This window comes from Sorex fumeus, unplaced genomic scaffold, assembly GCF_029834395.1.
Source record: "Sorex fumeus unplaced genomic scaffold, SorFum_2.1 ptg000002l, whole genome shotgun sequence".
Classification (NCBI taxonomy): Eukaryota; Metazoa; Chordata; class Mammalia; order Eulipotyphla; family Soricidae; genus Sorex; species Sorex fumeus.
Genome location: NW_026606059.1, coordinates 7,707,393 through 7,732,452, shown reverse-complemented (window position 1 = coordinate 7,732,452; position 25,060 = coordinate 7,707,393). Strand labels below are relative to the sequence as shown.

The following is a 25,060-nucleotide window of genomic DNA, read 5'->3' as shown; positions in this document are numbered from 1 at the left end:
CCCTCTGGGGCACCCCAAGTGAAAACAGCCTGGTGTGGGGTCCACATTATTGTTTAACATTTTTTAAATTGAGGGGCCAGAGCGACAGCACAGCCGGTAGGGCGTTTGGCTAGCACATGGCCAACCCAGGTTCGATCCCTAGCATCCCATATGGTCCCCCAAGCACCTCCAGGAGTAGTTCCTGAGTGCAGAGCCAGGAGTAAACCCTGAGCATTGCTGGGTGTGACCCAAAAAGCAAAAAACCAAAAAAAAAAAAAAAACCAAAAAACCAACAACAATGACAAAAAAAAATTTTTTTTAAATTAAATATTGATAGACCATTACAAGGCTACTTATGATTGGGTTTCAGTCATACAATGGTCCAACACCCATCCTCTCGCCGGTTGTACATTTCCCACCACCAATGCCCCCTGTTTCCCTCCTACCATCCCCCAGCACGCCTCCTCCTCCACCCCCTCTTTGGGAGGCACTTGGAACTAATACCTTGTCCCTCCCATGGGTCTGAGTTCCAGACTGCCGGGGAGTTCTCCTCCCGCCCGCCTCCGAAACCGTCAATTTCCCGCGACCTCGGTAACCTAGCAACTAGGTCGCGCCAGCGGCTGCGGCGCCAGCGGGAGCTGTCCAATCAGCTGTAGCTCTGCGGGAGCTGTCCAATCAGCTGTAGCTCTGCGGGAGCTGTCCAATCAGCTACAGCTGGGGCGGGAGCTGTCATCAGCCGAGCGGCCTCGGCGCAGAGCCTGCCGGGGCGGCTCCGGCGTCGTCTCCATGGCGACCGGCGCGCGCATCGCGGTGGGGTGCGCCATGGCGGATTCGTGCCGCGCGTGGGCCGCGCTCCTGCCGGCCGTGCTCCTGCTGGGCCTCCCTGGCGTGTCGCGGGCCCAGAGCTTCTCCCTCCCGTTCCGGCGCCCGGAGACGTGCGGCCACGGCCAGTACTTCGACATCTCGTCGCTGGCCTGCGCCCCGTGCGGAGCCCACCAGGAGCGGGACGCGCACGGTGAGTGGCGGCTGCGGGGCGCCTGCGGGGGGCTCCTCCTCGGGACGGTTCCGAGGACTGCAGCTGGCATGCAACATGCAAGAGACCCTGGAGAAACCCCCAGGAGTTAGTTGCTCAGCGCCAGCCCTGCATTTCTAATTAGAAGTCTTTAAAAATGTATTTTTTTAAAATTTATTTTTCTTTTCTCTTTTTTCCTTTTTGGGTCACACCCGGCAATGCACAAGGGGTTCCTCCTGGCTCATGCGCTCAGGAATTACCCCTGGCGGTGCTCGGGGGACCCTATGGGATGCTGGGAATCGAACCCGGGTCGGCCGCATGCAAGGCAAACGCCCTACCCGCTGTGCTATTGCTCCAGCCCCAGAAGGAAAGAATTTTTGTTTTGTTTTGTTTTTTTGGGTCGTACCCAAAACACACAAGGGTTACTCCTGGCTCTGCACTCGGGAATCGCTCCTGGTGGTGCTCAGGGGACCATATGGGATGCTGGGATTCGAACCAGGGTCGGCTGCATGCAAGGCAACCGCCCTACCCACTGGATTATTCCTCCGGTCCCTATTAGTCTTTTTTTTTTTATGGGTCACACTTGGCGATGCACAGGGGTTCCTCCTGGCTCTGCACTCAGGAATTACTCCTGACGGTGCTCGGGGGATCCTATGGGATGCTGGGAATCGAACCCGGGTCGACCTTGTGCAAGGCAACCGCCCTACCCGCTGTGCTATGGCTCCAGCCCCTGTCCTGCTGCTTTGAACTTCACTCAGCGAGGTACCCTCCAGTTCCTTCCTGGGAGCCACTGACAGAGCATCCTTCAAGGGAGGTAGCTGCCAAGTGGCTCGTTCTGAAGGTAGCAAAGAAAATAGAGAATTAATCAGAGAGGCAGATAAGCTGGTGACAGGACGGCTTACACAGGTTAGCATTTGGTGACAAGGAGAGCCTTGGATCCAAATCCCAGGAATTTAGAGCTTGGAAGAAACCCTAACCGTGATGAATTTCCACCTTGTCAAGTCCAGATCAGGAAACTGAAGCCCAAGTGGGTGAGGTTTTTAGTATCCTGCTTGTCACGTAAATTGGAGACTGAACAACTTTTGCTTTGTCTTGTCTCCACTTGTGTACTTAGGGTTAGAGTCATAGCACAGCAGGTAAGGCATTTGCTTTGCATGCAGCCAACCTGGGTTCGATTCCTCCGCCCCTCTCTGAGAGCCCCGCAAGCTACCGAGAGTATCCCGCCTACACGACAAAGCCTGGCAAGCTCCCCGTGGTGTATTTGAAATGCCAAGCACAGTAACAAGAAGTCTCACAATTTGTTGTGAGGTGTTACTGGTGCCCGCTGGAGCAAATCGATGGACAGCGCGAGGACAGTACTAAAGTGCAGTTCTTTTGTTTTGTTTTGGGGCCATAACCAGCTGTGATCAGGGTGGTAAGTCCTTGTGGGTTCTGGGGACCATTTGTGGAGCCCAGGATCAAACCCCGGTCCACCATGACCAGGCAAGCTCCCTAGCCATTGTACTATTACTATTCAGTGGGATACTAAAAGCCTCACCCAGTTGAGCTTCAGTTTTCCTATCTAGAAAGTGACAAGGTGGAAATTCATCAGGGTTAGGGTTTCTTCTAACTAACCGTTCTGTTAGGTTTTTTTTTTTCAGAGCTAGTCAGTTGGCGCTTACAGATTGCCCTTAACATGGCTCAATTTTTTTTTTTTCCCTTAAAGTAGGATTCATTTACTCTGTGTGTTTAGTTGGGTGAAATAGATCCAGAAAACTTCCCCATGCGTTAATAACACTGCGTTTTTAATATAGTTCAGAGACCCAAGTTGGGTCTCAGGTGGCTGAGCACATGCCTTGTGCATTTGAACCTAGCTGGCCTAGGTTCCAGCTCCCCATGTCACCCTCCCCAAACACTGCTCTGTGTCACTCTGGTGGCCATAGCAGCAGCAGGTTCAAGCAGTGTTGGAAATTGTCAGAAACTCTCCAGCGGCTGTGACCCTCTCAATAAAATTAGAATGCTTAAACCTCTCTTTCTTGCTCTATGTATATATAGATCTACGTTTAGTTTTTCCCCTGGTTTGTTTGGTTTTTTGTTTGCTTTTTGCATCAGACCCTGTGATGCACAGGGGTTCTTCCCGGCTCTGCACTCAGGAATTACTCCTGGCGGCGCTTGGGGGACCCTATGGGATGCTGGGCATTAAACCCGTGTTGCCCGTGTGCAAGACAAACACCCTCCCCGCTCCGGCCCTTGGTGGTTTTTGTGATGAGCCAGTATAACACAGGAGGTCGTGTGCTTTGTGGCACCAGGGATCTCTGCAGCAGAAGCCGCTGGCATGGTCTTTGAGCATGTGTTCTGGAGTCCTGAGTTTGAATTTGTGAGCTCACTGGCTTCAGGCAAGCCAGGCAGGTGTTCTGTACGCGCTGTCATCCTCAGGCCCCTAGTAGTTTAGTAATTTAATGGTTTAATTAATAATTGTACTTAAAAATGGTATCGAACACAGTATTTACCATTTGCCAGACATATTCTAGTAACTTTTACAAGTAACAATGTTGGAGCTGGAGAGATAGTTTTGAGGGTATTGCCTTGCATGTGGCCAACCCTGTTTGAGTTCTCATTACCACATACGGTCCCCAGGTTGTCCTCACCCTCATCCCCTCCTCCCTAAGCATTGCCAGGAGTTAATCCTGAGCTGATTATTTTTAAATTATGAGAATGAAAGTATAGTGATGAGGGCGTTTGCCTTGCATGCGGCCGACCCGGGTTTGATTTTCGGCATCCCATGTGGTCCCCCAGGCACCTCCAGGAGTAATTCCTGAGTGCAGAGCCAGGAGGAACCCCTGAGTATGGCTGGGTGTGACCCAAAAACTCAAAAAAAATTATGAGTCAAGTTAATTCGATCCCCACATCTACCCCCATCAAAAAAAAAAAAAGCCCCTATTAACCTTAGAAAGTAGTTACTGTCCATTTGCTGAAGGGGACTCTGAGGCACAGAGTTGCTCAAGGACACAGTTCTTCAGAATTAGAATCAGAACTGACGAAGTATGTTTCTGGATTTGAATGCAAGCAGTACTAATTCCAGTTTTGTTCATGATCTTAAGAACTATTAAAATGTTTCTGTCTTGGATCCTTATTTATCAAGGTCAAAATTGGTTCTTTTCATTTTAGGAACTTCGTGTGTGTGTCTGCAAGGATTTCATATGATTGCTAATACTGGAGGACCTGGTATTACTTGCAAAAAATGCCCAGAAAACATGGTATGGAGTATTTATTTTTAAATTTTACAGTAAAACGTAGTAGAATAAGTGGTTCACTCTAATATTTCTTTACAAACTCTGAAATTTTACTAGAGTAAATTTTGGGATATTAGTAAAATCGTGTTCAACTCAGGGAAAAAATGTATTGCTTTATTTAAAAATATAATTGCAGTCCCCGGCCAGAGAGATAGTATAGAGGTGAAGAGCTTGCATGGAGCTGACTCCAGTTCAAGTTCCATCATTGCCTCTGGTCTCCCACATACCGCCAGCGGTCACTCCTGAGCATAGCCCTCAGTGCCACAGGGTCTGGCTTCCAAAAGACAAAACAAAAATGCATAATTCCAAAACACAAAAAGCTGTGGAAATTTGTCGTATATGGAGCAATTTGAGATGTGTGTATTTTTTGGTCTAGATTGAATTCAGTGTCTTAGTTTTATGTAATAATATATGTTCTTAAAGTATCACACTGATTTCACAAAATGCCTGTTGCATATCTGAATATGTTAAATAGTATCAGTTGCTCTTTTGTTAATCAATGCATTATACCCGAACTTTGGGAAATTTATTCAAGTGGTACTGTTTGATTCATGGGAAATCTTGTTCAATTTTTGATGATTAGAAGTCTGTTTGCCATTCCAACTTTTATACTCCTTCTTGTCTTATTAAAAATGAAAACCAGGGGCTGGAGCAATAGCACAGTGGGTAGGGCATTTGCCTTGCATATAGCTGACCCGGGTTCGATTCCCAGCATCCCATAGGGTCCCCTGAGCACCGCCAGGGGTGATTCCTGAGTGCAGAACCAGGAGGAACCCCTGTGCATCTCCAGGTATGACCCAAAAGGCAAAAAAAAAAAAAAATGAAAACCAGGGTTTAGGAAAGTGACTCAAAGGGGTCATGCTTAGGACCCCAGTTGGATCCCCTTGGCCCCTGGGTGTACCCACACCCCACAGCTGAGCAGCGAGCATCAGTCTGGACAGAGTGAGGAGGGCTCAGTACTCCTGGCCATGGGGCCAAGGCTCACTGGCCCTGCTCAGTCTTGCCCCGCAGATATAGACGTGGACTTAGGTGAAATCTAGGAAATTAATATGAAGCGCCAATTTTTTTTTCAACTTTACGTCCAAACACGTACTTGTAGGTTTGATGATTATTTTGATACTTACTCTATAGTTTTGGAAGTATTGACTCAGCTGAGTGATCTCTGGTAGAGAGCTGCTGTTAGGAACAGCTGCCAAACGGCGTTATTTCTCAGTTACATGACTAAGCTATCACAATTAAAAAATAATCTCATGCCCCCAAATACAGTAGTATTTCCTCAGATACCATCTTTTCAGCCACACTTGGAAAAAAATTGTGGCAGCAGTTTTCTTCATATTCTCTATTAATTTTTGGTTACATCCATGTTTGTCCCCATTTTTCCTGAAGCATACAGTAAACATATAGCCAGATTTTAAGTGATGTCATATTTTGCCAGAAATCTTTACTAGCTAGATTTAACCTGATTTGACTGCGTGCAAGGCAAGCCTGCTAATATTATACTATTGCTCTGACCCGCAAAATGTTTATTTATTTGTTGGTTTTTGAGCTACACCTGGTAATTCTAGGACTCACTTCTGGCTCTGGACTCAGGGATCATTTCTGATGGTGCTCTGGGGACCATATGCGGTGCCAGAGATTGAACCCAAGTTGCGTATGTGTAAAGCAAGTGCAAATCAGTACAATCTTGACCCTCAAAACTTTCTTTTTTTAATTTTTGAATTTTAAAATTTTTATGCTAACCACTATATTATTGGGGCTGGAGTGATAGCACAGTGGTAGGGCGTTTGCCTTGCACGCAGCCAACATGACCGACCCGAGTTCGATTCCTCCGCCCCTCTAGGAGAGTATCTCGCCCGCACGGCAGAGCCTGGCAAGCTCCCCGTGACGCATTCGATATGCCAAACACAGTAACAATAAAGTCTCCAATGGAGACGTTAGTGGGCCCACTTGAGCAAATCGATGAACAACGGGAGGACAGTAATACAGTGGTACAGAAATTTTTATTAGTGAAACACCATGAGGTATAGTTGTAGACTTAACAAATTTTTGTGCTTGGGTTTCAATTATACAATGATCGATTACCCATCTCTCCACCAGTGCCCATTTCCCACCACCACGGATCCCAGTATCCCTCCCACCCCCGCATACCCCCATCGCACCTTGCCTCTGTGGCAGGGTATTCCCTTTTGTTCTTTCTCTCTCCTTTTGGGTCCTGTGGTTTGCAAGAGAGGCATTGAGTGGCAATCATGTCCGGTCTATAGTCTACTTTCAGCATGCTTCTCCCATCCTGGGAGGATCCTCCCAACACCTTTCACTTGGTGTTCCCTTCTCTGAGCTGCCTTTTCCCCTAGCATGTGCGACTGGCCTCCAAACCATGGAGCGAATCTCCTGGTACTTATTTCGGCCATTCTTGGGTGTTAGTCTCCTATTTTGTTACTTTATATTCCCCAGATGAATGCAGTCTTTCTATGTCTGTCCCTCTCTGACTCATTTCGCTTAACATGATACTTTCCATGTAGTACCACTTGTATGTAAAATTCATGACTTCATCTTTTCTAACAGCTACACAGTACTGCATTGTATAGATGTGCCAAAGTTTCTTTAACCAGTCATCTGTTCTCGGGCACTCGGGATTTTTCCAGATTTTGGCTGTTGTGAATAGTGCAGCAGTGAACATAGAAGTGCAGATCTCATTTCGACTATACTTTTTTGCCTCTCCGGGATATATTCCCAGAAGTGGTATTACTGGTGGACCCTCAAGTTTCGATTGATATTTATTTTTTTCTTTCTTTCTTTCTTTCTTTCTTTCTTTCTTTTAAATGCACATGGTATCTCATTTATTTATTCTTAAAATTTTTGTTAGTGAAACACTATGAGGTAACAGTTGCAGACTTACGAATTTTTTTGCTTGGGTTTCTCGTTTGATATTTTAAAATTAATTCCTTTGGACTAGGTCCCACTCCGTTTGTCCCAGAGTGGGTGATACCATGCCTGGGAGATCGTGAAATGATTGGGGTGAGGGTGGTAGTACCTGTAGGTGTGTTCATGGCCCTCATTCTGTATTTTCATTTAAAGCAGATTTCCCCGGATGCACTAAATGATTTTATTTATTTAATTAATTTTTTTTTAAAGTGGTTGGGATTTATTTAATTTTATTTTTTGCTTTTTGGGTCATACCCGGCGATGCACAGGAGTTTACTACTGGCTCATGCACTCAGGAATTACTCCTGGCGGTGCTCGGGGAACCATATCAGATGCTGGGAATCGAACCCGGGTTGGCCGCGTGCAAGGCAAATGCCCTACCTGCTGTGCTATTGCTCCAGCCCCTAAGGGATTTTATTTTTTAAAGGGGGTGGTAGGCCAAATAAATTTGGGAAATGACACAGAACTACTATCCAATTAAATTGGTAGTTCTGATTAAATTGATTAAATTCCATTGAATTATCTCACTGTGCGTGTGGAATGGTATTATTTTGAAAATAAGGGCTTATTAGAACTGAAAAATCTTGAGGAAGAAGGACTGAATCATGGCCTGGAGTTACCCGGGGCCTAGAGAGAGCTGAAGTGGTCAGGGGAGCCGAGGTACGCATGAGGGCCTGAGTTCTAGCCCCAGCACCTGTTGCTTCTCTGGTGTTGCTGGATGTCCCTCAGTGAGGTTCCATCTCTGCCAGCTGAAGCCCTGAGCTGAGTCACGCTCACAGAGGGGACCAGGCAGGCCAGGGAGAGCTCCAGAAACTCCTGGGGTTCCACCCTTTCCAGACTTTTGACTGGAAGCTGGGGGCGTCCTCTTCAAATACAGGACCTAGTTAAGACATGCCATCGCATTCTGGACTTAAGCATAATTGACTATCAAGGACTCTTTGCTTTTGTTTGGGGGGGCCACGCCTGGCAATGCTCAGAGGTTGTTCCAGTAGTGTTAGCGGGTCACTGTGCAGGGTGCGGGGGGCCAGGCAGTGCTGCGATGGAGCCTGGGCCCCCTGCATGTCGCGTAGCTACTTCAGACCTTTGAATTCTCTTCCCAGCCCCTCCATGAAACGTTTATGCAACTTGTGTATGGTTCATTTAATATTGACTGTAAATATCCGCTACAGTGGCTTTGGAAATGGGACATTACTTAAAATTTTAAGGAAAACAAAATTTTTTTTTTCAAAATTTAGAAAGGTGTCACCAAAGACGGATGGAACTGCATCACTTGCCCTGGTGATTTAACTGCAGAAGGAAAATGCCAGTGTCCCATTGGCCACATTCTAGGTAAGACATAGGTTCTCAGTGAAATAGCAATGATGAATTTGTTGAGTCACAGTGATGTTTTTGGTAAGGAAGACGTCATTCAGTGAAAGAGCTCGGTGATTCCCCAATATTTGGGGGTGGCATTTAGATTTCTGGGCCACACTGAGGTAAGTTATGAGTATTCCTGACTGTGCCCCAGGGACCATGTGGGGCCTTTCAGTTTATTGAGCTGATTCCATTGCAAGTAAAGGAGTGTCTTAACCCTGTTTGGTTATTTGCTTACTGGTTTGGGGGCCCGCACCTGGCGGTGCTCAGGGCTCCTCCTAGTGGTGCTCAGGGGAATCAAGTATTGAACCTGCTTACCTCACTGACCCTTAACAGTATTTATTTTTTCATTTTCCAAAATTTAATGATAGCATCACAGCATTGGAAAGGGTATAAAAATATCCTACCTGATTTTTTTGTGGGGAGGAGCCCTGAACAAGAGAAACGCCCTAACCATTCTACTAATACTCTGGCCTCTGATTTAAAAAAAAAAATTTTTTTTTTTTTTTTTTTTTTTTTGCTTTTTGGTAACACCTGGCAATGCACAGGGGTTACTCCTGGCTCTGCACTCAGGAATCAGCCCTGTCAGTGCTCAGGGGACCCTATGGGATGCTGGGAATCGAACCTGGGTTGGCCGCGTGCAAGGCAAATGCCCTACCCGCTGTGCTATCTCTCCAGCCTACCTCTAATTTTTTTTAAAAAAATTATCTGAAAAGTAGATAGAAAAAAATTTGAAAGAACAATTCCTTTAGATATTGCACACGTTTTATAGCTGCTTAATAGTATGTGACAGGTACATTGATAACAGAAATGGCTGGATTGGGGTTAAGTGCTCTCTTAAGAGATAAAATCTTTGGGGAATGCTGTATGTTATAAAGGGGGCATTTTATATCAGTGAAGGAAAAACAGATTAATAAACAGTACTGGGAAAGCCTGAAAAACTTAATTTGGGCTTCTGCCTTATCAAAATAAATTTTAGAGCTAGGAAGACAGGTTAAAAGCTCTATGCGTGGGAGCCCCAGGTTTGATCCCCAGTACTGCATGGTGTCTCCCAAACACCACTGGGTATAGTTCAAAAATAACACAATGCATTTTAGGTTAATCAAATATTTAAATATTAAATATGAATCTATGAAAGATCACTAAAAATTAGGAAAAGTTTTGTAGTCTTGGTGTGGAAAAGATCTAAAGATATATGAGGAAAGGCCCAAAAGCGTTATCAGGAAAAATTGATACTCTTTTTTTTTTTTTTTTTGCTTTTTGGGTCACACCCGTCGATGCACAGGGGATACTCCCGGCTCTTCACTCAGGAATTACTCCTGGCGGTGCTCGGGGGACCATATGGGATGCTGGGAATTGAACACGGGTCAGCCGTGTGCAAGGCAAATGCCCTACCTGCTGTGCTATCTCTCCAGCCTTAAAGTTGATACGTTTTTGCTGCATTAAATAATTTAAAATTTCATGCTAAACAAAAATCATAATCTCAGAAGAAAAATAAGATCTACAAATTAGAGAAATTCTAAAGGGCTAATTTCTATAGTATGTATAAAACATCTACAAATAAGTAAAAATAAATTAATAGACACGTTATATATAGATATTGTCTGTCCTCCCATTATTCATCGATTTGCTTGAGCGGGCCCAGTAACGTCTCCAGTGTGAGACTTCTTGTTACTGTGTTTGGCATATTGAATACTCTCGCCAGGCTCTCTGAGAGAGGTGGAGGAATTGAACCTGGCTCGGCCGGGCTGGCTGCACGCAAGGCAGACGCCCTACCGCTGTGCTATCGCTCCAGCCCATATATATAGATATATCTGTATTTAAGTGAAATAGTCTTTTTTTGAGAAATTTGTGGGAAAAGAGAGAAATAATGTGTTTAGGAGTGAACATGGGCTTCGCTGTGCGTGAAAAAGCCAGAGTCCACATCTCTGGTTGAGATGCATGCCAGCCCAGGACGGAGGATGGTCCAAGTGGAGGCAAGGGATGTGCTGTCTCCCTCCGGGTGAGATGCTTCCCTTTCGCCTGTTCAAAGTTGGTCTTATGGGTGGACTGTCCTGGCTGCCCACACCTGGGGCTTTGGGCGGGGGAAGGACTTCTGGACCCTTGAGCCCGTCCTCATTCTTCAGTTCTTCATTCATTCTTGGAGAGCACTCCCTCTTCTTGGGTGGTGTCTCCTTTTCTTTAGAAAGGCTTCTTTTTTCTACTTTGATTTTTTTTTTTTTGGTTTTGTGCCGTACTCTGCTGTGCCCAGGGCTTACTCCTGGCTCTGCACTTGGGACCATGTTGGGTGGCAAGGATGGTCCATGTGAAGGCAAGCACCCTGCCCACTTGATTATCTCTCCAGCCCCCTTGCAGTTCTACTGGACATGACTTTTATGCAAATAAGCTCTCCTGAGAATGCTTCAGATAATCCTTACATGTGCGTTTCCCTACATGTATATGTTGGTGATCAGTTATGTCTTGGCTTTGTTTTCAAATCGTTTAGTGGAAAGAAATGTTGATGGAACATTGTTGTCTCAAGCAAAGTGTCAACTCTGTAATGACAGCGAAGATTCTTTCACTGTGGCAGATGCCTTAGGAAACAGGTAAGCAGTATTCGGGATGCTTACGTCATTAAATCGTAGTAAGCAGAATCTATCTCTTTAAAGTGCTTTCCTATCATTATTACTTGCTCCTTACCCGAGCCCCAATAAGGACTCATCTAGCATTAACACAAAAAAGAAGTTGCAGTCAAGAAAATGACAGAATGAAGCTCAGACTTTATTAGTTGTTTGACCTTAGACAGTCAGTAAATCTGTCACTTAGTCCTTAGAATGGAGATATAACACCTGCTTCGCAGACTGCTACCACAGCTCAGAAATAAATAGGTGAAGTCCTTAACAGTGCTACACAATAACCGCACAATAAAGTATAGCTGTTATTTTCTTTTTTTGTATTTTCTGTAAGTCTTACATCCTCCATAATGGATCTATGTAATAATCACTTCTATTTTCAGCAGCCTTTTCATGTGCCAGTTTACATTAGAGAGCACATCAATAAACTGAAAAATAGTTACAATGACACTACCCTTTGTTCTCTAGTACTTTCTGTTTTCCTTTTGTGCACGCATAGCTCCCGTGTTTCTAACTCAAGTTATTATCCCTATTTCGGTTTCTTGACTATTTTCCAGCCTCATGAGAACTTCCCTCTAAACGCAGTTTTCTCTTCAGTGTCGAAATTTAAGATAGGAGATACTTGAGCAGGAGCTGGAGCGCTAGTACGGCGGGTGGAGGTCATGCTTTGCACGCAGCTGACCTGCGTTTGCTCCCCAGCACCCTGTATGGTTGACCAGAGTTTTGTCTCCCAGGCTGATGGGCACGTCTTCCCTCCCAGTACCTGCCTGGGTCCGTGTGGGGGTCTGCACCTTCCCCCCAGCCCGCTTCCTGTCTACTCTCTCTTCCAAGCAATGAATTTTCACAGAACTCCATCAGAAGCCCACCTCTTTAGGTGCTTTTCCTCCTGCTATATTATTTATTAAGAAAGGAGTTTATGAAATACTTTTCTAAAATAAACAAAGATGATGAAAAGACTGGATGGGCTGGAACGATAGCACAGCAGTTAGGGCATTTGCCTCGCACGTGGCCAACCTGGGTTCAATTCCCAGCATCCCATATGGTCCCCCGAGCACTGGCAGGAGGAATTCCTGAATGCAGAGCCAGGAGTAACCCCAGTGCATCGCTGGGTGTGACCCAAAAAAAAAGCAAAAGAAAAAAAAGACTTGACAAGTATTGGTTATAGTCATTCCACGGTGGACTGGTCTCTATTTTGACTTGGGTTGTACCATTCTTTTTTTTGGTGTTGGGTGTGTGTGGGGGGGGAAACCTGGCAGTGCTCAGGGATCACTCCTGGTGGGGTTCAGGAGACCAAATTGGATGCCAGGCATCTAACTCAGGTTGGCCGCATGAAAGGCAAGCTCCTTTCCCACTGTACTATCTGGCCCAAGATATAATTCCTTTATTTTTTGGCTCTTTGTGTCACACTTGGCGATGCACAGGTGTTACTCCTGGCTCTGCACTCAGGAATTAACTCCTGGCAGTGCTTCGGGGACCACATGGGATGTCGGGGATTGAACACGGGTTGGGCGCATGCAAGGCAAACGCCCTGCCCACTGTACTATCGCTCCAGTCCCTATAATTCTTTTTTTATACTTCATGAAACTCTTCCATCTCCCTGAGGAGTTTTCTGTCTCTCTTGGACGTGTTTTCTTTTAGTAAAATTTCTTTCAAAAAATAATGTTGGTGATGGTTTTTTAAGGAAGTAGTTGTGTGTGTATCTTTTCGACTATAGTAACTTTTTGCCTTGTTGTAGACAAAATGAGAATTTATTTGAAGGAACAGCTCATAAATACAGATTGAGTTTCTTTATGACTTTGTTGGATTCTCGAGTGATGGTTATTTGGTTTACGGTATCCATCCCATAATTTCATGTGGCTTCAAAAGAACACTTTCCTGTTGCTGGATAGCTGTATTTATACCTTGCCTCATAATAGAAAGAGTGAAATAAAACCACTCCATTCGGGGCTGCAGAGCTAGTCCAGTGGGCCGAGCACAAACTTTGAATGCAGGAGGCTCAGGCTGGGTTTTGGTTCCCCATGGTCCCGTGAGCTCCGACCCCACGGAAGCTGTCCCTGGGCACAGAGCCAGGGATAGCTCCTGGGCACTGCTGGGTCTGACCCAGTACTAGAACAGAACAAGCAAAAGCTATGCAAACCAGTGTTATTAATTTAAAAATCACTTAGTGCAATAAAAAAATATTTTTGAATCTAGAAAAATAAAGTTCTTTATTAGGTGTGGTATAATTCATTAATATTTAAGAAATATTAATAAATTTTTTTTGGTTATATTCACAGGTGTGTCCGATGTGAACCGACATTTATTAATGCCAGCGGGACCTGTGCATGTCCAGAGCCTAACATTTTAGTAAGGATTGTCAGATTGACAAAGATTCTATTTTAAAATTAAATTTCTTATATCCTTTTATAAACTCTTTTTTTTTTTTTTTTTTGTGAAGACAGGAGGATTGTGTATTTCCAGCACAGGGAATTTTCCTCTGCGTAGAATTTCAGCTGTTCGTTATGGGGAGCTTGTAAGTATGTTTCTGTTTTTGTTTTTATTGAGTTATTAAGAATTTTTATTCAGTTCTCTCTTTAATAATTAATGTGGGACTATATGTATATACAACTTTATTTAAAAAAATTTTTGTGGGAGCGCTCAGGACTTAATCCTGACTCTGTACTCATAGTTCATTCCTGGCAGGACTTGGGGGACCATATGAGGGTGCAGGGAATCAAACCTGATTCAGCCTTATGCAAGGCAAGCACCCTACCCATTGTACTATCTCTTCGGCCCATAGTTTTTTAAAAAAAATTTTTACGAGCAGCATCTATAAAGTTGTTCATAATACAGTTGTTTTAGGCCTTTGATGCCTCAGTACCACGACTGGTATGACCTTCCCTCCATCAGTGTGCCAGTGTCTCACCCACCCCCAAGCCTGCCCCTCGCAGGCACAGACAAATTTACTTCATATTGCTTATGACAGTCAAAAGGCAAATGCCCTTACAAGAGAAATCGTTGGAAAGTGCATACATACCTACGTCAGTACAAACGTCTCGCAGTGCTGTAGTAGGGCACATCCCAGGGTGCAGAGCCAGCCGTGAGCACCAAGCACGGCTGGGTGTGACCCAGAAACAAACAGACACACAGAAATCCAGCATCATGACTGCACTTTGCAGGCTGGACATTTAAAAAAAATTTTTTTTAATTGCATCACTGTGAGATAGGCCCTTCCAGAGCTGGCCGTGACTGGGCTTCAGTCATGCAGAGTTCCAGCATGCGAGCTGGACAGTTTTCAGACGGCCACTTCAGAGTCATCAGTTTCGTGAGATCGGACTGCGATGCCAGAATGCATGTTGATTAGTATGTGAGACTGTGATTGCCAGCTAGTCTGAAATACTTGTATTAGCTCAATAACGTAGACTCTTTTTTTTTTTTAAATTTTTTTGTTTTATTGAACCACTGTGATATATAGTTGCAAACTTTCATGTTTGGGTTACAATCACACAATGATCAAACACCCATCCCTCCACCAGTGCACATTCCCCACCACCAATATCCCCGGTAAACTCCCCCTTTCCCACCCTCCCCCTGCCTCCATGGCAGACAATATTCCCCATACTCTCTCTCTACTTTGGGGCATTCTGGTTTGCAGTTCAGACACCGAGAGGTTATTAAGCTTGCTCCTTTATCTACTTTCAGCATACATGTCCCATCCCGACCGATCCCTCCAACCATCCTTTCCTTAGTGATCCCTTCTCTATCCCAGCTGCCATCTCCCCTCTGTTCATGAGGCAGGCTGCCAGCTATGGAGCAATCCTTCTGGCCCTTGTATCTGTAGACTCTTTCTAATTGGAAAAATACAGATCACACATTTTCCTGGGTAACACAAAGTTCTGTTGTCACTGTCCTCTTGTTGTTCCTCGATTTGCTCAAGTGGGCCCATTGTGACACTTGTTGCTGTGTTTGGCATATCGAATACGCCACGGGTAGCTTGCCAGGCTTTACTGCGCAGGCGAGATACTCTCGGTAGCTTGCCAGGCTCTCCGAGAGGGGCAGAGGAATCGAACCTGGGTCGGCCGGGTTGGCCGTGTGCAAGACAAATGCCCTAACGCTGTGCTATCGCTCCAGCCCAGAAAGTTCTGTAAATACTGTAAATACACAAAAGAGTATAAATACCATTCCAGAATTTGATGAGGGAGATCGTCCATTTCCACCCTAGGAATGTGTATGCCAGTCAGCAAAGACGTCTCGTGTTTATCGGACAGTGTCTTCCATTGCTTTCCCCAAGGTCGTCGGTTAGTTCACATCTTGTTTCTGTGTGTTCCTTTGTGGAGGGAGGGTTCTCAGGCAGTACTCAGAAGCTTCTCAGCCAGTCACGCCTGGGGTCAGCATTCAGTGCTAGGCCCATAGTGCATTGCTGCTGGAGTCCTGTGCTTCAAGGGTTACTGGGTGATGCTTGGAGCCTCAGGACTGTCCCCCATGATGCTGGGGGTGACCACGTGTGTCAGGGCAAAAACACCAATAGCCCCATGCAAAGCATGTGCCTTAACCCTTGACCTGTTTTCTGCAGATCCTTGGTGTTTTTTTTTTCTAATTTTTGTTTTGAAAAATAACAAATTTATGAAAAAGAATTAAAAAAATAAGATGACTACGTACATCTTTTACATATATTATTACCACGTTTGCTTTATCTCTTTGTACGTAAAACCATGTATGCAATTTTTTTTCCTTAACTACTTGAAAATAAACTTATGTCCACATGACATTTTGCTCTTAAGCACTCTATTATTATGTAGCTCCGAAGAGCATGGACATTTTTGTGACATCACTTCTAAGAAATTCAAAGATAATATAATAGAATGACCTAATGCAACTATTTATATCTACAGCTGCTTGCTTGTTCCAGTAATGTCCTTTATCTCCCAGGCCCCTCCTGTGAGGGCAGTGGGAGCAGGATCCATTCAAGAACCTTCCATTGCAGTTAGCCTTTTTTTGTGTGCTTTAATCCAGAATACACTCTCTTCTGTGCTTTTGTGGATTTTGTTGTTTCCGCTGTCTTTGCTTTCATGTCATGACCCTTGAGAGTGAAGTCCGTTGTAGCTATAACTCGGGTTTTTCTAATTATTTTCTTGTGCTTAGATGAAATGAAGGATCTTGTGGCAAGAATATGCTATAGGTCTTATACATAGCCCACTAGCAAGAGGTATGTATTCTTAGGTTGTCCCGTTATTTGTGATGGTCAGTTTGGTTCCCTCCATCCTGGTGGTTTCGGCTCCTTTTTCCCATTATAAAGGTACAATCATTAATAAGTTGATCTGAGATCTTAGATATCACATAATACCCGTTTCAGCAGCTAGTGATGACTTTGAATCAATCATTACATTATTTTAAAATAACTTCACAATTCTTTATTTAGCTATCTACTGATTTTACCAAGAACTAACAGGATTTTTGTGTTAATAACTTGTCCTCCTTTTTCATTTAAAGCTCAAGTTTTACTAAATTTGGACTTGCCTTTGAAATACTCAGCTCTTGTGCGATTTTGTTAGTTTTCAACAGTGTTGGGGCCCACCCTTGGTTTTTCTATGGCATGTTCCCAGCTCAACCAACAGAAATATAGTTTTTAGTAGGTACTACTATGGTTCATATGCTGAAATGCATACCATTTTATTACTAATCACATTGCTGTCAACCGTTTCTATGCAAATAGATGTTTTTTGTTTTGGAGGGATTATTAAGGTAAAATTTCTAAATGTTTCTAAATTCCTGGATCAAAGTGTGTAGGTATTATTTTATAAAAGGAAATACTACCTCACTATCACTGGTATTATCTATGACTTCCTTGCATTAACTGGCATTTTTTCTTTTTCCATTTTCACCAATTTTTTTTTTTTTTTTTTTTGCTTTTTGGGTCACACTCTGTGATGCACAGCAGGTTATTCCTGGCTCTGCACTCAGGAATTACTCCTGGCGTTGCCCAGCCCCTTGCTCCAGCCCCTTTACCAAATATTTTTAATGTTCTTCAGCTTTCTACACATATGTTCTTGAAAAATTAGAATTTTTGCTTATGAAGGGATGAAAATGATGATTTGGGAGTTGGAGAGATAGCATAGCGGGCAGGGCGTTTACTTTGCACGCAGCTGACCTGGGTTCGATTCCCAGCATTCCATATGGTTCCCTGAGCACAGCCAGGAGTAACTCCTGAGTGCAGAGCCAGGGGTAACCCCGGTGCATTGCCAGGTGTGACCCAAAATGCAAAAAAAAAAAAAAAAGGAAAAAAAAGAAAATGATGATTCATAATTTTCTTTTAGATTTTATTGTTGTTGCAATTTTGGAGTTTGAGGCAAGTCCTGACAGTGCTCAGGGCTTACTCCTGGTTCTGAGCTCAGGGATCATTCCTAATGGGACCAGGGATCCACAGTACTTTGGGGGTTTTATGGGGTATCAGGGATTGAACCTGGTTGGCCACATGCCAGGCAAGCGCCTGACCTGCTATCCTATCTCTTTGCCTCCTTTTAGATTTCTTTACAGTTGTGGTGCCAGAGACCACGTTATTTGGATTTGTTGCTTTTGGTTTTAAGTCCAAAAAACTTTGTTCTAAATGATGCTTTCTAGGTCACATTTTTTTAGGACGATGTGTAGATAAGCTGTGAAAAGTGGTTCTTGGCCAGAGGTTTTTAGCTGGAACAAAAATTTGGCATAAATAAGATTTCATGTGTTTGCAATAAGGCTTTGAAAAACAAAAAGCAGAGACAAAATAAAGGAGTGTGCTAGCTAATAAATGTAAAGTTAGTAATAGACTTGGGGAATCATTTTGAAATAACCCTTTTAAAAAATTTGATTCCGATGTAATTATTATCGATCCCTGCTAAAATGGTGGGGCAGTTTCTGGGTAAGATCTCAGACTTGTTATTCATCACAGTGTCTCTCAGCACGGGTGCACTTTGGTCTCATCCTTGAGGCTGTGAGCCGTTTGATTTGGAATTAAGCAGGTAATTTCTGTGTCTAAGAAATTTCACAGATAGTTTTCATATCATTATTGTTTGAAAATCCCCATTTACAAAGATTTTTCATATTACTATCCCTATTCTAAATCTTCTGTTCAGAAATCATTCATAAATGCCTTTTAAATTTCCTGTCAATATAATACAGCAACTGTTGACCCTGTTAGGATCTAGGTTTTTATTTTTTGCCATTTTATTTTATTTTTTTTATGCATTGTGGATTGTGTGTGTGTGTGTGTGTGTGTGTGTGTGTGTGTGTGTGTTAGTGGGATGGCATAGCGAAATACTATGAACGTACTTAGTTCCTTTGTATCTTTGGTCTAAAAGTCCTCTTATTTTTTGTTTTAAATTTATTTACTTATTTATCTTTGCTTTTTGGGTCACACCCGGCAATGCACAGGGGTTACTCCTGGCTCTGCACTCAGGAATGACTCGTGGCGGTGCTCGGGGGACCATATGGGATGCTGGGAATCGAACTTGGGTCGGCCGCGTGCAAGGCAGACGCCCTACCCACTGTGCTATCGCTCCAGCCCCTAAAAGTCCTCTTTTAATAGCTGTTATTGGTAGAAATTAATTCTTGTGTTCCTGTTAGAATCTTTTTCTGATAACATTGAGAAAATAATGTTAGTCATTTCCTATTCAGTAATGTGTTTATTAATGCCTTCCTACAAGCATGAGGAATTTAAAACTCAGATCTCTCTTTGTTTACAGGGCGTGTCTTTCATATCAGATTGGTTTGTTAAACATCTGCAGGCATCAGCAGCTGCTTGTTGGGTGAGTTTAACATTTTAGAAAAAAACTTAATTTTCATTTTGAGTAATGACATTTTTTTCATGTAGTGTTTTCTCTCCAAACATATTTCTTTGTTTATACTTTGAGAACAGAGCCGGGAGTAAGCTGGGTGTGGCCCAAAAAGCAAAAATGAAGTTGAAAAATGGAAAAAGTAAATCAATAGCATTAGCAAACAGTAAACAGACTATTAAAAAAAAAAGAGCAAGAGGTTAGCCCCCCGAAAGGATTTGCAGACTAGCTCAAAATTAAAACCGAGCACAAGTATGACATCTGTTTTCTGCCGAGGCTTTTAAAGCCTGTCTGATGCTGCTTTGCCATTTTTCTCTCACAGTTACACGCCAATCTAACGTCTTGCCAAGCTCTGGGAAATATGTGTGTGATGAACATGAATTCCTATTACGACGCTGCCGTTTTTGATGCCTGTCGACTGTTTCAGGCCGTCTTTGAAAACGCAGCTGGGCTGCGTACTGTTCATTCCATTTCCTTTTGGTAAGAGAACTTCGATGAATCATCACTGTACCAAATCCAGTGCAGCTACTTCTGCACATATTAGAATAAGAAATGTCATCGTCCCATTGTTAAAACAAATGTGCCTGCCACAGAGGCATTGGGTCGGGGGGTTGAAGGGGTGGCCGGAGGGCTACTGGGAACATTGGTGGTGGAGAATGGACACTGGTGGAGCGATGGGGACTCGATCATTGTAGGACTGAAATGTAATCACGAAAGTTTGTAAATCTGTAACTGTATCTCATGGTGATTCATTAAAAAAATTTTTTTTAAAAATTAAAAAAAATTAAATTAAAAACAACTGTGATTATCTACAGGAGACAGAATCTTCCGTGGCTGTACTATGGAGACCAGCTCGGAATAGCTTCTCAAGTCCTCAGAACTACTCCTCTTCCTACAAATTTCACTTTTAAAGGGGACAACCAGGTATAAATCACTGTATTCATTACTGGCGAACCACAGTTTTTTTTTTCTTTTTTTCTTTTTGGGTCACACCCGGCGATGCACAGGGGTCACTCCTGGCTCTGCATTCAGGAGTTACTCCTGGCCGGTGCTCAGGGGACCATATGGGATGCTGGGAATTGAACCCGGGTCGGCCGCGTGCAAGGCAAACGCCCTACCTGCTGTGTTCTCGCTCCAGCCCTAACCACAGTTTTGACTGATCAAGAAGCTAACAGGATTGTGACTCAGTGTAATTTTTGCTTCAGGTTTTTTTTTTTTAAAAAATGTTGATCTCTAACCTAAATCTCAGCTCCCCGGAGGAGTGAGCAGTGGAGTTTAGCAGGCTGGAGTATGTGCCTGCAGCCCCAGGGTGACTGTGGGCGGGAAGGGACTTTGCAGCAGGAGCCAAACACAGTCTGTGCTTCTGTAAGTCCGTATGTAGAAGAAGTGCTCGCAGAGCTGGATTGGGGCTCCAGATTTTTAGCGTTATAAAATGAAAAGACAATTTCTCTTCCCCCCGCCCCCGCGTTCTCCCACTATATCTCCCCATTGAACAGGTTTGGAAGGAGGTTATCTGCTACGAGCACTCGCTCAGTTCTGAAGTCATAGTTGCATGCGTAAGAATCAGTATTTTAGGTGTATCTCAAAACTGCTTAGATTAGTTATGCTTCGGAGTAAAGATAGTCGACTCTGGAGGAAAAAAGATGAAAGTTTCCTTATAGACTTTTGTCTAGCTTTCAAAGTCTGTGACATTTTGTATTCTTTGTCTTGACTCAGAATATGAAACTGAAGTTTGTAGCTGCTTCCTACGATGTGAGAGGAAATTTTCTCCAGTGGCAGACCTTAGAAGGAGGTGTCTTACAGGTGACTGATTTCAGCTCACGTACTAATGAGCATTCTTTTCAACTGAGGCAGGATAAGGGAACATTGGGTCCTTGCTTAAAGGCTACTGTTGTGTCTTTGTGTGTGCATGTGCTCCAAATTAAATTTCTTAAACTGCTTTGTTATGGCTGTCACAAAATTGCTCCTTTAAACTTTCAAGCCCTTAACCATAGATATTATATAAACTGTATGTTTGTGCTGAGATTTGAGAACTCTGGTTATAAGCCAAGAGCACATTAATCAGCTTTATTCCTTTACTGTCGTAGCTTTGTCCCGACACAGAGATAAGACTAAATGCGGCTTATTCTTTTGGAACAACCTATCAACAAAGTGTAAGTTTCAACTGACAGTTTGTTTAAACTTCATTTTTCACATCAGCAACAACCGTGGTATTTTTGAAATTGGAAATTTTTTTATTATAATGAATAGTTTCAATAATTGATATATATATTTTAATTCAAGGATATAAAAAACCTTGATTTAGTCAAAATGAAGAGAATACATTTTCATCTACGGAGCCTTAACCATCATATAGTGTTAGATGTGCTAATCTGTCCTTGACTTCTAGGTACGTGTCAAAAATAATGCTTTTTTCTTGTTTAAATTAAGTAAAACTGTACATTTTTTGTACTAGTCTAATTAAAATGTTTTTCCTTTGGGCTCGACAAGAGTGCAGGGGTGAAGACTCTTGCCGTCACGCGGCTCCCCTGGTTCCGTCCCCAGCACTGCATGTAGTAGCTCATGAGTCCTCTCAGGAGTAGCTCCAACTTCCCCCCAATTACAAAAACAGAAAAAGTCATGGTCACTGTCCTCCCGTTGTTCATCGATTTGCTCAAGCGGGCCCAGTAACGTCTCCATCTTGAGACTTGTTGTTACTGTGTTTGGCACATTGAATATGTCACGGGTAGCTTGCCAGACTCTGCCGTGCGGGCGAGATACTCTCGGTAGCTTGCCAGGCTCTCTGAGAGGGGCGGAAGAATCGAACCCGGCTCCGCCAGGCTGGCTGTGTGCAAGGCAAACGCCCTACCTGCTGTGCTATTGCTCCAGCCCAACAAAAACAGAAAAAGTAACTTAATTAAATGTTACTCCTTCCTCCCTTCTTTCTTTGCTGACCTTTTTCCTTTGGTAACCCACTTCTCTTTTTTCTTTAACTGAATCACAGTGAGGTACACAGTTATATAAGTTCTTCATAGTTTGGTTTCAGTCATAAAATGCAGTCCTCCTCCCCCCCCCCCCCCCCGTCTCTATGGCAGGCACTTTTCTTTCTTCTCTCTCTCTCTCTCTCTCTCTCTCTAGCTCTCCCTCCCTCTCACACTCTCTCTCCCTCTCTCTCTCCCCCGCCCCCCTTCTCTCCCCCTCCTTTTGGACATTATGGTTTGCAGTAGAAAGGAAAGGTTATCAGGTATATCCTTTTACCTGCTTTCAACACTCAGTTCTTGCCCTGAGTGTTCCATTTCTGACTATTATTCCTTTGTCTGTATCCTAGCTGCCCTTTATCCCATACACACATGTGGCAAGCTTCCAACCATTGGATCCTTCTGGCCCCTGTTTTTCTTGGCCTCAGATATTAGTCGCCCATTATTAAATTTTTTGCTACATCTCACAAATGAGTGTAGTCATCCTATATCTCTCCCTCTCCATCTGACTGACTTCACTGAGCATCATATTCTCCATATGTATCCTTTTATAAGCAGACTTCATGACCTAATTTTTCTTAAAAGCTGCATAGTATTCCATTGTATAGAAGTGCCCTAGTTTCTTTAACCAGTCGTCTGTCTCAGACACTCGGGTTGTTTCCAGATTCTGGCTATTGTGAATAGTTCTGCAGCGAACAAAGAAGTGCGGGTGCCATTTCTGCTCTGTTTTTGGGCCTCCAGGTTATGTTCCCAGAAGTGGCAACCCACTTTTAAATTACATTTTGGCGCTAAGAAATATCATGAGCCAGTAAATATTTGAAATATATTCTCCAATTTACAGAAGCACTTTTTTTTTTTTGCTTTTTTTTGGGTCACACCTGGCGATGCACAGGGGCTACTCCTGGCTCTGCACTCAAGAGTTCTCCTGGTGGTGCTCAGGGGACCATATGGGATGCTGGGAATCGGACCCGGGTCGGCCGCATGCAAGGCAAACGCCCTACCTGCTGTGCTATCCCTCCAGCCCCTACAGAAGCACTTTTGATAAAACACACAGTTTACTCACTGTAGAACAAAAGTATGGTTCTAGTTTTGTTAAAAATACAATGTAGAATGGCCTTGTGGGGAAAAAAGTTTTGAAGGAAAAAAACATTCATGGGATTATAGTTAAAATTTTTTTCTTGTGTATATTTTTCAAAATTTGGAAGGAAAAAACATTCATGGGATTATAGTTAATATTTTTTTCTTGTGTATATTTTTCCAAATTTTCTATCATGAGTATGAATTTACTTTAATTATCAGAAATCACTGTTGAACAGTAACTTGAAAAGTATTATCATACGCCAGCTTTGGTCCAGGAGTGAGTCAGCACTAGTTAAATACCTGTTGTTGCGAGCACGACATTTTATTGTTCTTTCATCTGATCTGTGAAGTAATTGTGAGCTCATAATATTTGTGCTTCACAGATAAGTTGCTGTTCTCCATGCTTTAGGTAATGCCCAAGCCAGTTCTCTGTTAGGTTTAAAATCAGGATTTTTTTTTTTTTTGCTGAACCTGGCTGCCTCTCATGTAGTTCACAGCCTAGTAGAGAAAACAGCTGGATGAACAAAAACTCAAAGATTCTTCTCATTGGAGACATGGTCCCCTGAGCACCAACCCTCACCCTATTCCTCAAAGGAAACAGAAAGCTGTATCTTAAGAGAAGAAGAGAGAGAGAGAGAGAGATAGAGAGAGAGAGAGAGAGTGTGTGTGTGTGTGTGTGTGTGTTAGGGCCACACCCAGCAGTGCTCAGGGCTTGCTCCTGGCTCTGTGCTCAGGGGTCTCTATGTGGCACCAGGTATTGAGCCTGATTTGACTAGCCACAAGGCAAGTGTTTGAGCCTGGGTCCCATCTCTCTAGCTCCTGGGATGTAGTTTTCAACGCTGCCACAGAGTAGGGGCCTCAGCCGCTCCTGCTCACAGAGTTATTGATGCCTGGACTTGAGGAGTGACTATAAGATAGCCAGGGTAACAGGAAGAAGAGTGTGCCGGGGAGAAACACTGGCACTGTCAGAGCACACAGTGGTTGAGGAGTAAAAGTAGACGTTATAGAGATGATACGCAGAGGAGTCCGAATGGACTAGGAAGGAGCAGCGAGAGATCAGCCTGTTCTCTTAAGAGGAGCCAAATCATTTAGATGCAGCGTTGCTCATCCGGAGGAAGAACTAGGCCCTTACCTCTTGGGAGAGGCGTTTTGAAGGCATTTTTCTACTATTCCCTTAATTGCTCCCTCCTCTGACCTCCTGTGTTCGGCCCGTCAGTTTACTGCTTGGCTGGGAGAGTGAGGTGCGGGAACACAATGAAACTGAGCCAGGGATTGACCTCATGCCCTTGCACCTATGAAGCAGGAACTGCGGTCCCGCTAACGGCGAGAATGAATGCTTCCACCTGGGTTGTCATGCAATGTTTTCCAGTTAGTTTTATTGGCCTACATTAAAAAATAATTGTAACATTAATATTTTGGAAGGCACATGGAGGTGCATGTGTGTTGAAGGTATTTTATTGTACAAAATTCAAAAAAAAAAACACCACTTTGAGCTCGCAAGATAGCTCAATGGTAATCAGGAATGTGGCTCCGCAGAGGCCCTCGGCTTGATCTCAAACACCAAGAAACAACAAACAAGATAGTCTTGGTCTTTGTGATTTTTCGTTTTCAGTCGGGATGCTTTTATTTCAAATCTAAAAATTTTGTTTTCCAGTGTGATGTCCCAATCTCTAAGATCTTAGCTGACTTTCCCACGCCAATATTTTATGATGTGTACTTTGAATATACCGATGAAAATGATCACCAGTTCATCTGGGCTGTGCCTGTGTTAAACCTAAATCTTCAGCATCATAAAACATTTGTGAACAAAGGTGAGACCATACAAATCTCTCTTTCTCTGAGCCAAAATCAAAAGATAAGTAAACCTTGGTAATTTCAGAGTCACAGATTATACAAATAGTCATATATTTTTCTCTCTTGTTCGTCTTATATAATGGCATGCCAAAAAAAAAAAAAGTGAAAAATAAGTAGCCGGAAATATTTACTAATTGTTAAGGAACTTTATTATTGCCGAACCTGTGTCCTGAGAAACTTGGTAACTGCAGACTGGGAGCTTCTTCAAACACCCTTGAGCTGCTTTTTGGAA

General features: G+C 43.5%; 1 protein-coding gene across 1 annotated transcript in view; it reads left to right on the top strand.

Moving 5' to 3' along the window:
- Window positions 1–877: 877 nt before the first annotated feature.
- Window positions 878–25,060, top strand: part of TMEM67 (transmembrane protein 67) — a 58,197-nt gene continuing 34,014 nt past the window's right edge. The window contains exons 1-12 of the mRNA XM_056112678.1: window positions 878–994; window positions 4,139–4,227; window positions 8,421–8,514; window positions 11,024–11,123; window positions 13,427–13,496; window positions 13,588–13,662; window positions 18,848–18,910; window positions 19,260–19,417; window positions 19,753–19,861; window positions 20,654–20,740; window positions 21,025–21,090; window positions 24,629–24,785. Of these exons, the coding sequence (XP_055968653.1) occupies window positions 4,171–4,227; window positions 8,421–8,514; window positions 11,024–11,123; window positions 13,427–13,496; window positions 13,588–13,662; window positions 18,848–18,910; window positions 19,260–19,417; window positions 19,753–19,861; window positions 20,654–20,740; window positions 21,025–21,090; window positions 24,629–24,785 (1,036 nt within the window). The 5' untranslated portion in view covers window positions 878–994; window positions 4,139–4,170. The remainder of the gene's footprint in view (window positions 995–4,138; window positions 4,228–8,420; window positions 8,515–11,023; window positions 11,124–13,426; window positions 13,497–13,587; window positions 13,663–18,847; window positions 18,911–19,259; window positions 19,418–19,752; window positions 19,862–20,653; window positions 20,741–21,024; window positions 21,091–24,628; window positions 24,786–25,060) is intronic.